The sequence below is a fragment of the Haliotis asinina genome, chromosome 4 (assembly GCF_037392515.1).
Source record: "Haliotis asinina isolate JCU_RB_2024 chromosome 4, JCU_Hal_asi_v2, whole genome shotgun sequence".
Lineage (NCBI taxonomy): Eukaryota > Metazoa > Mollusca > Gastropoda > Lepetellida > Haliotidae > Haliotis > Haliotis asinina.
In genome coordinates, this window is record NC_090283.1 from 25,979,011 (window position 1) to 25,995,406 (window position 16,396).

Sequence of the window (16,396 nt, forward strand, 5' to 3'; positions counted from 1 at the left end):
TAATCACAGTCCAGGCGTGTAACCAAGACAGTGGTAATACCCATGAACTAGAAAAATCGAGATAACTGAACTAACCAAGCTATCCACAAAAGCGAGATTGCATATGAATTAGAAGACATGTGCAAATTTTGAAGTTAACACAAATATTTAAGGAAATAGATATTAGGTGTTTATTTTAGGTTTATTAATTTAATTTATGTTAGCTTACTATAATGGTGCCTTTTAAAATGTAACAATATACATTTTACAAACATACTGCCACATAACAATGACATATTTTTCCCAAATCATGAGTATTCAAAACGATATGACCAGTGCTCAAAAACATTTGACAACTGCGTGTGAAATTTGAACATTACTGTTCCAGAAGCCACGGACTGGAAAATAGAATCGACTAGGGAAGTATTTGAAGAGACAGATTGTTTCAAAAAGGTACTGTCAAAGCTGGTTCAACATGGACATGTGACTATCACGGGCGCCTCGGGTGAAGGGAAGACAAGCATGGCTCTGATGTTGGGTGCAAAATACAAAAAGAAAGGCTTTCAATTGGTATTTGTTGACAATATTGATATGTTTGATCTTGCTGCCTGCGTCAAAGATGGGCAACCACTGTTTATTGTTCTTGATGATTTGTTTGCAACTGGGTCATCTACAGAGATTTCAAACCTGAGAAAGGTCCTCACATCACTGGACGATTTCATCAAACACTTGACCCGGTCTTCTGAAAAGAAAAAGAAGATAACTCGACAGCAAATGGGGACAGGAGAAGGTCATGCACTAGGACTGAAAGGTGTTAGACCAGATCATGACATACTTCCACAACTAAAGGTGATACAGCATTTTAACCTGTACATTGTGTTTACGTCCAAATCATACAACTTCCAGGAAATTGTGCCTCAGCTAGGAGGACAACAGTTTAATTTCTTCGAACCACAGACTGTTGTTGATGTGACTCTCTATCAATATTCTGTGGACGAAAAGAAGGCAATATTTAGAAAGCACCTAAAGAGTAAGGGACATGAAGTACAGGTTGACCTAGACCAACTATGCAGCTCCAAAGATAGCTTGTTTGGCTTTCCTATGACGTGTTCCCTGTATGTTAGATTGCTTGATTACCACAGTTCTCCACTTCATTTTTTCCGTAAGCCGCTGACCTACTTGCGTCAAGAAATAGGTCTAATCATGGGATCCAAACCAAAGATATCAGCGGCTCTCATCCTCATGGTCCTGTATAATGACATGCTCGATCTGAGAAAACTGGAGAAGGAATCTGAAGACCAGCGTCTTGAGGCGAAGCTGAAAGCAGTGAAAGACATTTTCCCAGGAATCACCAGGGCAGATATCTACGAATCTACTAAAAGGCTAAGAGGAACATTTTTTCTTGAAGGAGATACAACAACATTTTCTCACCCATCCATACTTGACGCATGCTTATGCTCTGTTTATGACCTTTATCCGACTCTTGTTCTCACCAACTGCAGTATGCAGTTCCTATATGAAAGAGTGAATCCGAATCCAGTACCCACAACAGCAATAGACAACTACAGTAACATCATCTATGTGTCAGAAAACTACTATGATATAATAGCTGCAAGGATAGCAGAAGCAATATTGAGAGGTGAACATAAATGGTCTATTTCCCATCCACTGTTAAAAATTGAATCGCTTGCTAGGAGAGTTCTAGAACATCCGAAGGTTAAACAATGGGTAAAGGCAACTGATTTTCGTTCTCCCAATTGTGATGATAAACATTTCATCTACTGTGCAGTACTCTCAAAGAGTGAATACGTAATGAGGACCGTCATAAACCTGACGGATCACATTTTCTCTAAGAACGAAATCAAGGCAGTACTTAATGCCTCAATACTGAGTGGCAGTATGGCGGTTATGAAGGTATTGTTCACTGCGTTTGAAGACAAGATATCTGAAGACACTGTTTCCGAATTGTTCCTAGATGCTGCAGAAAGGGAACACATTGAAATGGTAACGTTTCTACTGCAGAAAGGGGCAAACATAGCTAACACTAATGAGGACAGGAACAACATATTACATCTCGCAGTGAAAAGGAATAATATTCGGATAATGAAACTTGCACTACAGTTCATGAAAGAACTTAGCCTTGTCAACAATCGAAACAGCAATGGGACGACCCCCGTCATGTTAGCAGCTCTGAATGGTCAAAAAGACGTTTTTGACTTACTGGTGTCCAATGCAGCTTACCTCACACTGCTTGATGATAAAGATAACAGTGTACTACATTATGCTTGTAAAGGTGGTAACACTTCTATTGTTCAACACCTCATTAGAGTTTCCGATATTAACAAGAAACAGCGTTATGGTCTGACACCTGTCATGGTGGCAGCCCTGTATGGTCAAAAAGACGGTTTTGACTTACTGGTGTCCAATGCAGCTGATCTCACACTGCTTGATGACGAAGATAAGAGTGTGTTACATTATGCTTGTGAAGGTGGTAACACATCTATTGTTCAACACCTCATCCGAGTTTGCGATATTAACCAGAAAAGACGTGATGGTCGGACCCCAGTCATGGATGCAGCTCTGCATGGTCAAAAAGACGTTTTCGACTTACTGGTGTCCAATGCAGCTGACCTCACACTGCTTGATGATAAATATAACAGTGTACTACATTATGCATGTGGAGGTGGTAACACGTCTATTGTTCAACACCTCATCAGAGTTTGCGATATTAACAACAAACAGCGGGATGGTATAACGCCAGTCATGGTGGCAGCTCTGTATGGTCAAAAAGACGTTTTCGACTTACTGGTGTCCAATGCAGCAGATCTCACACTCCTTGATGATAAAGATAACAGTGTGCTACATTATGCTTGTGAAGGTGGTAACACTTCTATTGTTCAACACCTCATCAGAGTTTGCGATATTAACCAGAAAAGACGTGATGGTCGGACCCCAATCATGGATGCAGCTCTGTATGGTCAAAAAGACGTTTTTGACTTACTGGTGTGCAATGGAGCTGATTTCACACTGCTTGATGATAAAGATAACAGTGTACTACATTATGGATGTGGAGGTGGTAACACGTCTATTGTTCAACACCTCATCAGAGTTTGCGATATTAACAACAAACAGCGGGATGGTATAACGCCAGTCATGGTGGCAGCTCTGTATGGTCAAAAAGACGTTTTTGACTTACTGGTGTCCAATGCAACTGATCTCACACTGCTTGATGACGAAGATAACGGTGTGCTACATTATGCTTGTGAAGGTGGTAACACTTCTATTGTTCAACACCTCATCAGAGTTTGCGATATTAACCAGAAAAGACGTGATGGTAGGACCCCGGTCATGGATGCATCTCTGAATGGTCAAAAAGACGTTTTTAACTTACTGGTGTCTAATGCAGCTGATCTGACACTGCTTGATGATAAAGATAACAGTGTGTTACATTATGCTTGTCAAGGTGGTAACACGTCTATTGTTCAACACATCATTAGAGTTTGCAATATTAACAAAAAACAGCGTTATGGTCTCACGCCAGTCATGGTGGCAGCTCTGTATGGTCAAAAAGACGTTTTTGACTTACTGGTGACCAATGCAGCTGATCTCACACTCCTTGATGACGAAGATAACAGTGTGTTACATTATGCCTGTCAAGGTGGTAACAGGTCTATTGTTCAACATATCATCAAAGGTTGTGACATCAACAACAAAGGGTCTCATAGTCGGACTCCAGTCATGGATGCAGCTCTGTATGGTCAAAAAGATGTTTTTGACTTACTGGTGTCCAATGCAGCTGATCTCACACTGCTTGATGATAAAGATAACAGTGTACTACATTATGCTTGTGAAGGTGGTAACACTTCTATTGTCCAACACCTCATCAGAGTTTGCGATATTAACCAGAAAAGACGTGATGGTCGGACCCCAGTCATGGATGTAGTTCTGAATGGTCAAAAAGACGTTTTCGACTTGCTATTGTCCAATGCAGCTGATCTCACAGTGCTTGATAATAAATATAACAATGTACTACATTATGCTTGTAAAGGTGGTAACACGTCTATTATTCAACACCTCATCAGAGTTTGCGATATTAACCAGAAAAGACGTGATGGTGGGACCCCAGTCATGGATGCAGTTCTGAATGGTCCAAAAGACGTTTTCGACTTACTGGTGTCCAATGGAGCTGATCTGACACTGCTTGATGATAAAGATAACAGTGTGTTACATTATGCATGTCAGGGTGGTAACACGTCCATTGTTCAACACCTCATTAGAGTGTGCGATATAAACTCGAAACGGCGTGATGGTCGGACCCCAGTCATGGTGGCAGGTCTGCGAGGTCAAAGAGACGTTTTTGACTTACTGGTGTCCAATGCAGCTGATCTCACACTGCTTGATGATAAAGATAACAGTGTGTTACATTATGCATGTCAGGGTGGTAACACGTCCATTGTTCAACACCTCATCAGAGTTTGCGATATAAACACGAAACGGCGTGATGGTCGTACCCCAGTCATGGTGGCAGCTTTGCATGGTCAAAAAGACGTTTTTAACTTACTGGTGTCCAATGCAGCTGACCTCACACTGCTTGATGATAAAGATAACAGTGTACTACATTATGCATGTCAAGGTGGTAACACGTCTATTATTCAACACCTCATCAGAGTTTGCGATATTAACCAGAAAAGACGTGATGGTCGGACCCCAGTCTTGGATGCAGCTCTGCATGGTCAAAAAGACGTTTTCGACTTACTGGTGTGCAATGGAGCTGATCTGACACTGCTTGATGATAAACATAACAGTGTGCTTCATTATGCGTGTGAAGGTGGTAATACTTCTATTGTCCAACATCTGATAAATGTTTGCGATATTAACAAGAAAAGGCGTGATGGTCGAACCCCAGTCATGGATGCAGCTCTGAATGGTCACAAAGACGTTTTTGACTTACTGATGTCCAATGCAGCGGACCTCACACTACTTGATGACGAAGATAACAGTGTGCTACATTATGCTTGTGAAGGTGGTAACATGACTATTGTGACACACCTCATCAGAGATTGTGATATTAACAAGAAAGGGCGTGATAGTCTGACGCCAGTCATGGTGGCAGCTCTGCGAGGTCAAAAAGACGTTTTTAACTTACTGATGTCCAATGCAGCTGATTTCACGCTGGTTGATGATAAAGATAACAGTGTATTACATTATGCATGTCAAGGTGGTAACACTTCTATTGTTCAACACCTGACAAATGTTTGCGATATTAACAAGAAAAGGCGTGATGGTCGGACCCCAGTCATGGCGGCAGCTTTGCATGGTCAAAAAGACGTTTTTGACTTACTGGTGTCCAGTGCAGCAGATCTCACACTGCTTGATGATAAAGATAACAGTGTGCTACATTATGCTTGTGAAGGTGGTAACACGTCTATTGTCCAACACCTCATCAGAGTTTGCGATATTAACCAGAAAAGACGTGATGGTCGAACCCCGGTCATGGATGCAGCTCTGAATGGTCAAAAATCCGTTTTTAACTTACTGTTGTCCAATGCAGCTGATCTCACACTGCTTGATGACGAAGATAACTGTGTGTTACATTATGCTTGTGAAGGTGGTAACACGTCTATTGTTCAACACCTCATTAGAGTTTGCGATATTAACAAGAAAGACCGTAATGGTCGGACCCCAGTCATGGTGGCATCTCTGCATGGTCAAAAAGACGTTTTTGACTTACTGGTGTCCAATGCAGCTGATCTCACACTCCTTGATGACGAAGATAACAGTGTATTACATTATGCATGTGCAGGTGGTAACACTTCTATTGTTCAACATCTCATCAAAGGGTGTGACATCAACAACAAAGGGTCTCATAGTCGGACCCCAGTCATGGTAGCAGCTCTGTATGGTCAAAAGGACGTTTTTGACTTACTGGTGTCCAGTGCAGCAGATCTCACACTGCTTGATGACGAAGATAACAGTGTATTACATTATGCTTGTGAATGTGGTAACACGTCTATTGGTCAACATCTTCAAGAATATTTGTGACATTAACTAGATAGGGCGAAATGGTCCAATCACAGTCATTTTCGCAGCTCTTTTTCACTTACTGGTGTCCAGTGCAGCCGATCCCACTCATGTTGATTATAAAGATTACTGTGTTTTACACTGTGATTATCAAGGTGGTAACACATCTGTAGTTCAACAGCTTCAGGAATATTTGTGACATAAATTAGAAATGGTGCAATGGTACAATCACATTCTTGTTTTCACCTGTGGAAGGCCAAATGAGCTTGTTTTCACATACTGGTGATCAATGCAGCTGACTTCACCCTAGCTGACAACGGCACAAATAGTGTTTTGACTGCAATGTGCGTTAAGATAAAAGCGAAGGGTAGGATGATTTTGTTACGTTTGAGCCAGTTGTCGTCAGATGGATGAATATGAATTGCTTATGACATACCTTCATCACGATACAATGGTAGCATGACGAGTCCATTTGAAACGCAAGGTCCGGAAAGACAGTCTTGTGTCATGGGAGACGTTGACTACAACAGGGAACGATTTATGATGAGACGGTCGTTCAAATGTGTCTACACACAAACGAGACAAACATATTCGGTTGGCCTATCCAGCAGGTCAGTGCCAATAGCATGGACAGCTTGGTGGCGGCTTGGTAGGAGCTTGGTGGCAGAACCTCAGGCAAACAGTCCAGGAAGCTGGTGACCTGCATCGCCCTATGAGGTAACATGGAGAGGAATCATGAAGAATCAGTTTTCAGAATGACAAAGTCCAGTAAATCTGGATGAAGCCCTATATGTTTGAACATTTCGTATTATGAGCTAGCATTCGACAACAGTACTACGTTAGTTGAGATTGAAAACCCAAACTGACAAACCCTTGTATTCCCAATGTTTAAAACCCTCGTAAAGCCTCTCTTTGTAAATGTCTTCATGTCTATTTGTAAATATCAAATAGTATGTATTTGGTATTAATGTAGATGCAAATATAGTTGCAGAGTCTTATTCAAATGTTTAATCTGAAACAAATGAACTTTGTGTAGTTTATCTGTAGCAAATGAAGCTAATGTAGTTTACGTGACACAAAATAGGTGTGTATGGCTTATCTTACACACATGAACTATGTTACTTACATACAGCAGTTTGTGTTGGCAGGGTTCATTCCACGTATTAAAATCATAACCAGCTTTGTACCCAACATTGTGCAGTATAGATCGTTGTCCGAGTACTTCTTGGCTCGGCTAGGCGGTCTTCTGCCCTAACAAAATCACTAGTTGCAGTGCCCTTGGCCAAATTGTCATTTTATCAACAAAATATTTTTAAACCTGCCGCACACAAAAATGACTTTGTTTAGAAGAAACATTAAATCAATTTTTAGTGGGAATTCTTGCATCTCTCTGTCATACAGGAAATGTTGTGAAAAATCATTTCTTTGTGTGAGGTTACCTATTCCACATCTAAAACATTAAATTAGTTTTTACGTGCATTCAAAAATTATTTTTGTTTGGCTGATTAGTCTTACGCATTAAGGACTGCTATTTTTTCATCTTAAATATGTTTTGTTCGCCGTATTAGTAGATGGATTAAAAATTACTAAGTCTTATTTCAACCCATTTTGCAGTTTGCAAAGCTGATCAAGGTCACTGACAAAAATATTTACAGAATCATTGGTTAGATGTACCAATTTTTAGATACTGATTATTCTGCGTATGTCGATGCTCGATTATATGCTTAATACGAATACCAAGAATACTATCAATCTGTTATATTATGTTCATGGACCAGGCCGGTAACACGTCTGTAACAGATGATTATCATAGACTAAACGTTCCAGGATTTATTTACTGTGCCAGCACAACGCATGACACAGATGGATTATTGTGGAAGGCTGCAACAGTACATGAGGACCAAGTACCGTCATGCAACTGGGATGAGAGAGTGATATGAGATTTGAGTAGATGTGGACATACGCCTGTAGTGACACCACAGTGGACATTTTTTGGACGTCCCCTGTGAGTTAACATGAACAGTGAACAGTGACGTTACATAGCTCCCTGTATTGTGTATTCTTTAATGTGTAGAGCCATGTGAAGATATGAATACTGTAGTGATGTGAACAATTCCGTTCTGTTATATACCACAGCGTGGTGTATTCTTTGATGTATATGATCCATGTTATTTTGTGTGTGCTGCATTTTGATGTGAACAGTGACGTTCTGCAATATAGTCGGTGGGCGAGCTGAGTAATGCGAAAGACTTATGATCCAGCGAGGTTGAAGTGTTGGGATCGAGCCCACCTGTGACCGGGTGTGAGTCAGCTTTGCATGAATATCCCAGTCCACCTAGCTGTAACTTGGGTATCTCGTTAGGATGAGAGAGACACAATAAACTCGGTGCGCCCTGTGCCAGGTAAAAAGATGTGACTCGTTGACATGTTGATGTTGACATCCAGTGATCGAAGCAAACACATACCAGCGTCTTGAGCAAACACTATGTGCGCTAAATACTCTAAAATAAATAATAAAACTATCCTTCTTGGTGTGTTAGGCTGCTGGGTACGTTATTGATACCGTGATGCAATGTATAACAAACCATTCCATGTGAGGCCGTTTCAGTTTTCCCTTCTACACAGGTGGAGGCAATTATATTCCCTATTCATCCAACAAGGTCATTCCCCTTATGTCCGTATTTGGGGAATATTTACTGAAATATTAAACAACATGCACTCTGACTCCTTTGAAGCATTTACTGTGACGAACAAGCTGGCTGCAGAACAGGTCAAATATTCATTCAGTATATTTGATTGAATCCTTGCTTCCAATGTAGATATCCGAAGGACTATGGTCCGCAATTGTCTGTTTCATTACAATATGATATTAAGGTAAAATTGTCAAAGTTATCAATTTTAGTGCTCTGTTTTAGACGAGATAAACATTCACAGTCAGAGTATGTTTCGGCAAGGATGCATAAATAGTTTTGTGTTGTTCACTTTGTTTTTGAATGATAGTTATAAAAATTACCAAAATATAAAGATATGTTTGTCACTCAGTTTGCTATTATTTGCAGATGAACTGTTGAGCAAGGACGGTACCGTTTACAATTATTATAACACACACGCGCGCGCGGTTATACAAGGTTATAACGTATTAGTTCCACATACTAACACTACACGATACCCCCAAGGCAGGCTAAATGCCTTTGTATACGATCTTAGAAGTTGACAGGTCTGCGTGGGCAACAAGTGTGAAAAATCTTAGGTTTTATTGTAGTATAGATTGAACAAGGAGTTGGAGATGTGTCCTACCTTCTCATTATTTCCAAGAAATAGATACAGGACTGTTGGAGGCATCTCCTCCACACCGTGTAAGTGAGCGCAGTAAACTCAAAGTATGCTGTCCTTTAATCTGTGGTGGAACCAGAGCAAAGTGTTCTACAAAAAGCAAAAATCTGAGAATTGTCGGTGGCGAGATATTGCTAGAGAGATATAAACAGTAATTTTTGTCTTGATAACTGAAATTTCTTTGTCGTGGAGGAGTGGGTACCCTTTATTACACTATGCCAATTGTACGATCAGCTTAGACACGCCCTTCTATCACAAAGATGTAAAAAGGAGATCAGTTCATGAAATGTTGACAAGTTTGTGAAATATATGACTTACAGTAGCTAATAAGAATCCACAGGTTTGGAGATCGTGACATGTGCAGTTGGCAGTCAATTATACATTGACAGATAAAGGGCGACAATCGCTTGTAGCTTTTACTAATACTTATAGTATACATATGGAAATTAATTAAGCAACACCAAATTCAAAGACACATAAAAACTTAACAAAGTTTAACGAAGTAATTTTGATGATTGATTATTCAATTTTGATGTATTGACATACAGCATGAGCTTTTCATGGGTTGATATGACGCGCGTGAAGCTTGCACAGCGCACGTGCATTGCTTTAACCTCAACTTTCGAAAAATGCACTTTTTCCCTGGGGTGTTTACAAGCGCAGGTTGTCGATTGCATTCGGTTTTTCATTCATTTCAATGTCATGGCACGTAGGAAATTATCAGAGGCCACTCGTTGGCAAATAATCGGCATGAGGAATGCTGGTATGTCTCTAAGACAAATCGGGACTCAAATCGGACGACATCATTCCATAATTTCAAAACTTTTGAAAAAATACCGGGCCACTAATGAAGTTAAAGACCTGCCTAGACCAGGAAGACCCAGGAAGACCACAGTCCGGGAGGACAGAGCTTTACTGAGACTTGTACGGCGCAGGTCCTTCGACTCGAGCTCTCGGTTGAGACAGGAGTGGCTTCCAGGGAGACCCATCTCGAACAGGACTGTTCGGAATCGTCTGAAAGCTGCAGGATACCGGGCAAGGAGGCCAATCAAGCGACCCAGACTGTCTCCAGCCCATAAGGCAGCCCGACCGGCCTGGTGTAATGACCGTTTGCACTGGAACATTGCCTCTTGGAGGAAGGTCCATTTCTCAGATGAGAGCCGGTTCTTGCTGCACATGGTGGACGGTCGTACTCGGGTCTGGAGGCAGAGGAACACAGCAATGGCTCCACGGAACATCCAGGAGACTGTGGCCTTTGGGGGAGGTTCCGTTATGGTATGGGGGTGCATTTCCATGAACTGCAAGTTGGATATCATTACCATCCGTGGCAACCTTAACGGTGTTCGTTACCAACAGGAGGTTCTTGACAGGGCTGTGGTACCTCATTTTGAGAACCATCCTCTGGCAACGAGACCCATATTTATGGACGACAATGCTAGACCTCACAGGGCGCATGCTGTAAATGATTTTTTGCGGCAAAATGCAATTGACAGAATTCCATGGCCTGCCATGAGCCCTGACCTCAACCCCATTGAACATTTGTGGGACTTTATTGGCCGTCGTGTGAGGCAGAGAGACCCACCAGTCCATAATCTCAACGAATTGACGGCTGCCCTGCATGAGGAGTGGAACAGGATCCCCCAGAATCAGATCCGGAGACTCATCCAAGGAATGAGGAGGCGTCTGGAATCGGTGGTGCGTGCGCAGGGAGGACACACTAGATATTGATGAAAGTCGGTGTGCAGACTCTCAGATGACTGTTCTTTCTTTCCATGTGACATTTGTGTTAATACACCTGACAACAACGTCTGTGGATGAATAGTAAATTGTGTCCATTTTTTCATGAATTTAAGACAGTTTTAAGAATTTGGATTTCGTTGCAATAAAGCAAAGTCTTGATACTTTTTCCCTTTAAGTTGTTTGTCAGAGATCGTCTGTTGAATAAAAAAGTGTCAAACTATATCAACCCGGCATATTTTGATTGTCAGAACACTTCAAAGTTGCTCCAATAGAAAAAATTGGGGTGTTGCTTGATTAATTTCCAGGTGTATATTATACATCTCACTGTTATTCAGTCAGTCAGTGTTAAAATTACCTTACCTTTTACTAAGTGCACAATATCTTATCATTGATAATATAGCTGTACAGAGAGAGATGGCTCGGCTAATTTATTATTATTGCAATAATTATATAAACATCCAAGATGCCAAAGGGGAAGTAATGCATACCCTGTCTGAAAAATGTTTCTGTTGGTGTATATATCAATGGCAATGCTCTAATGACAGTGCAGTTGTATACATTCTTGCTGTTGTCTTGATGGATGCTGTATTGATGTGAACGATGCTGCACTGTACATGTATGATACCCCTGTCTGGTATTTTTTTAATGTATACGAGACTTGTTATCATATGGATACTGTATTGATGTGACCGATACCATTCTTTAATATACCCCTGTTTGGATTATTCTTTAATGTACATTGATCATGTTACTATGTGGATACTGTAAGGATAGGAACAATGACATTCTGTTATATATCCCTGTGTGGTATATTCTTTAATGTATATGAGCCATGTTATCATACGAATGGGAACAATGTCATCCTGTAATATACATACGAGGTTTATTCGTTAATGTGTATGAGTCTTGTTATCATTAGGATATTGTATTGATGCGAACAAAGACATTCTCAAATATACCCTTGTGTAGTGTTTCATTTCAAGTGTCACGATCTCGTATGGATTTGGTTGGGCGGTTGGTTGTTTAACCCCACACATAGCAATATTCCAGCCATATGGGGGCAGTTCGTAAAGAATCGAGTCTGACCTGACAATCCAGTGATCAACAACATGAGCATTGATCTATCCAACTGGAATACAATGACATGTATAAACACCTAATCCCGTTAGTCTCCTCTAACGACCAGTATGGGTTGCTGACGATTAATTCTACTCTGAATCTTTACAGGTACAGGTCTATGCTGCAGTGATGTGAACTATACCGTTCTGTAATATACCATGATGCAGTATATTATTTAATGGGTATGAGCCATGTCATCATATGTATACGTTATCAACGCTATGAGATGCATGGCAAACCATCCAATGAGACGTAATAAGTTTTGAGCCTTGCATAGAAAAACACAAAATATTGGTATGAACCACATTTATTTTTCAACATAGTCCCCTTGTGAGTCAAGACACTTGTTCATCTTCTCTGCCAGGCGCCATTTTGGTCCTCAAACCAAGCCTCAGTAGCAGCAATAAGCTCATTATCATCCTGAAATCTACGACCACGCAAGTGTTTCTTGAGATTTGGGAACAGATGGTAATCACTTGGTGCCAGGTCTGGAGAGTAGGGGGGATGCGGCAAGATTTCGTACCTGCATTCATGGACAGCAGCGGCTGCAACGCCAGATTTGTGTACTGGAGCATTGTCTTGATGCAGAAGGATACCTAGTCTGATCTTGCCCCAGCGCTTCTCCTTGATTGACTGTCGCACTTGCATCCACAAGTTAGCGTAATATTCCCCATTCATTGTTCTTCCTTTTGGTAAGTAATCTATGTGGATGACGCCTTTGCTATCCCAGAAGACTGTCGCTATTATCTTCTGCACTGATCTGGAGGCTTTGAACTTTCTGGTCCTGGGAGAAGTGACATGTTTCCATTCCATAGATTCATGTTTGCTCTCAGGATCATAGTGGTGGATCCAGGTTTCATCACAAGTTGCTAGCCTAAAGTGAAAATCTTCTGGATTCTTGTTGTATCTGGTTAGCATGGAGTTGCTTATGGTGACCCTTGTTTGCTTCATTTCATCTGTAAGCATTCTTGGTACACATCTTGCGCACACCAAAGACATGACGAGATGTTCATGAAGAATTGTCTCGATGGATTCGTGTGAAATGCCTGTGGTCTCCTCTAACTCGTGGAGTGTGATTCGACGATTTTCCAGCACAAGTCTATGCACTCTGTCAATGTTTTCCTGACTAGTGCTTGTTGTTGGGCGACCTGGACAGGGGTCATCTTCAAGACTCTCTCTACCATACTTCATTGACCCATCGTTTGATGGTAGCAGATGAAGGGGAAGACTTCCCATCAACTGCTGAAAGACTTTCTTCAGTGTTCTTCGCCGAGTTTCCTTCAAGAACTAAAAACTTAATTACTGCTCTATACTCAATTTTATTCATTTTCACTGCCGTGAGGGGGGTCTCTTTCTGTCAATGTGAGCTGTTCAATACCTTCTGAGAGTAGGATACCAAAGCTTACATATCGCATCAGCTACACCCCAAGGTTCAATGTCGCACCATAGGCTGTGACACCTGGGTATGGAAAATGCTCAAGGCTCAAAACATATTGACATTCCCTCGTAACATACAATGAACGTTAAGTTACCCCGTTGCTACTGTCAGTGTAAAACGTCACAATCTCTTTCTGTCATCCCAACTGTCTAATCGATGTGAACGGATCCTGAAAAGGATTTTACATAATTCAACTGAACACCAGTTGCAAAAGTTCATGAATTTGCAACCCTCTAAAACGAGTTTGCAACAAGGGAATATATTCTCGCCTATGGACCAGATGTTTTCACCCAGGGGCAAAGAACAAAGAAAAATTAAATCAGAATATATAATTATTATGTATCACACCATGATATCTTTGCATGCCAAGAAATTTTGCCAAGTTGTTTTTCAACTTATCATCCTTAGTATATATCAATCGTCGAATAAGAAATGAACAACGTTAAATCAAAGTAAATTGATGGCATGCCATGATACTCCTCGACATGATTTCGATTAATTGTTAGCTGAAAGACTTTCTGAGCATGCAAACGTTTCCGTTTTCGATAAAATGTTACACTCGCTACAGACTAGATATATCCATGTGAAAATCATATTGTATTTCATAAGACAGAAAGTTTAAGAATTGGACAAATGGGTTTGTAGAATTTCAATTGTGATGTGCTAAGATATCTTACAATAAATGTTGTTTGTGTCACTGATACATGTATGCAAAGCGAGGTCGTTATTTTCCTCAATGGACTGGCTTATACGAGCTTCAACATAAAACTCTCAGGTCGGAGATGTCTGTGTTTGACAGCCAGTAACACCTCAAAGCACAAGTGACACTTCGTTATTGACAGTTATTGTGCAGCTCATAATACAGTATAAACAAGATCCGGTTTTCAGAACCACGAGAAGAATTTTTTGTGAAGGAACTGTGCACAATGCTGATTCTTCAGTGCCGACACACGTGGACACTTGTAATTGAAAATGGTTTGTCAAATTCAAAGCGTAAAATTTATTGAGGCATTCTTCTGCAAGTATGAATATCCTCTAGTCTGACAGGAGTGTTGGTTGTGCAAGAGGTGGTTAAAGGTTTTGCTCGTTCCGCTGAAATTCCGGATTTAGTTGAGACATAGTACAATGTGCGATTATACATAAACATACACATACTCGTAGTAAGGTATACATTCCAGTAGTTTTGAGTTTCAATCTTACAATGAGGCACCAATTACAGAGAGGACGACAAAGTACGCTGTCTAGACAATCAGTTGTCCGACGTCCTTGTTTATGGAAGCCTCGAAGTCTGCCCTGACGGGATCGTTCACTAATGTGCTGGTGATTGGGAGTTTCACTCTGTGGATGGCGGCTCAAACCCCTTGGATTAATATACCATTCAAAAAGTAGGGGATATTGGATTACACGATTTATAAAATGCAAATGATGAAGCCGGAGGGAAACTGACGAGGACTAAAAAATAAGGGAAAATGTGACAATGTATTCCTTTTCTTTGGAAATGTTTCGTCTGTTTCAATATATATTACGTCTTGTCATATGCATTAGCTATTGGTTTGCTTGCAAAATGGAATATTCACTACTTTTTAATGGTATGTTTCACTGAGAATGTGTAATCCAAAATATAACATATGATGACATTAATAATGGTTGAAACTATCAGATTTGTTCGGGAAAACTTATAGATATATGTTGTCAGACGAGTGTGTTTTGGGATGGTTGATGTTCTGCAGTAGGAAAAATCCTATCATTTAGCAAGCCTTGGCGAGCTAAATACATAGTGTCTATTCCTAATACAGGATATTAACCATCTCCAAACACCCTCGTGTAATGAGCTATTTTATCATACAATGGATAGTGTTCTCGGCAGGACAAAGCCAAAAGGACATTTTAGGTACCGGTTGGGATCTTATATAGATATTGCTGCAAATTAAAGAATTTTCATGTGAAATTTTACTGACTACTTGTACAGAGGGAACCAAAATGGCTTCAAGAGTCGGCGAGTGTGTCCGCATTGACGACCGTCGATAAGGTACCCACCGACTGTCCGTGTTAGTTAGAGAACGGTACAGGAATCAAGGTCACCGATCTTGTGACGTCACATATTACTACGAACATATTTGTGACGTCATAGATATGCGGCACATCCCACAAAGTTTAGTTTCATGAGCTGTAGGAAATGAAATCGCACTTTTTTAATTATAAAACAAGAATGACGCTGTATGATAAATAGGTCCTCACCTTCGTGTGTTGTTCCGATGGTTAATATCCTGCATTAGGAATAAACACAATGTTTACATTATTATACAACGTCATTCTGATTTAAAACAGTGATGTCAAAAGCCACAAATCATAAAACTAAACTTAGTGGAATATCTATGACGTCACAAACAGGTGCGGAGTAATACGTTAAGTCACAAGCCGGGTGACACATTTTTTTCTCCTGATCACTCAGCTGACTGCGTTAGGTCATCTAGTTCCCAGTAAGCGTTTATGTTAACGCAAGTATTGATGTCAGCAAATCTTAGCATACGTTGAAAAATAACAACAAACTCAATGGGAATTTCAATAACCTTCTGTTATCCTTTTGAACAATAAATACCGTTCGCGTGACATTGTGTACCTGGATTCCTGTGTGTCCTCTCGCCAATGCTGACAGACGGTCGAGGAACTAAAGTTGTAATCTTCAAACGCCTGTGAATTTCTCTCTTAGCTTTGTAATCTACTTATCTATTATTATTCTCAGATAAAAGCACTGACAGTACCGTA

The 16,396-nt window shown here is 40.6% G+C and overlaps 1 protein-coding gene across 1 annotated transcript; it reads left to right on the forward strand.

The window, feature by feature from the left end:
• The first annotated feature begins 501 nt into the window (after positions 1-501).
• Positions 502-8,524, forward strand: LOC137280884 (serine/threonine-protein phosphatase 6 regulatory ankyrin repeat subunit B-like). The gene has a single exon (XM_067812075.1). It carries the CDS (start codon positions 502-504, stop codon positions 6,019-6,021), a length of 5,520 nt encoding a protein of 1,839 aa, XP_067668176.1. The 3' UTR covers positions 6,022-8,524.
• Positions 8,525-16,396: the final 7,872 nt, after the last annotated feature.

Bases quoted from the DNA above. Each gene is read 5' to 3' on its own strand.
- LOC137280884 (XM_067812075.1), top strand. From the start codon at position 502: ATGGCTCTGATGTTGGGTGCAAAATACAAAAAGAAAGGCTTTCAATTG.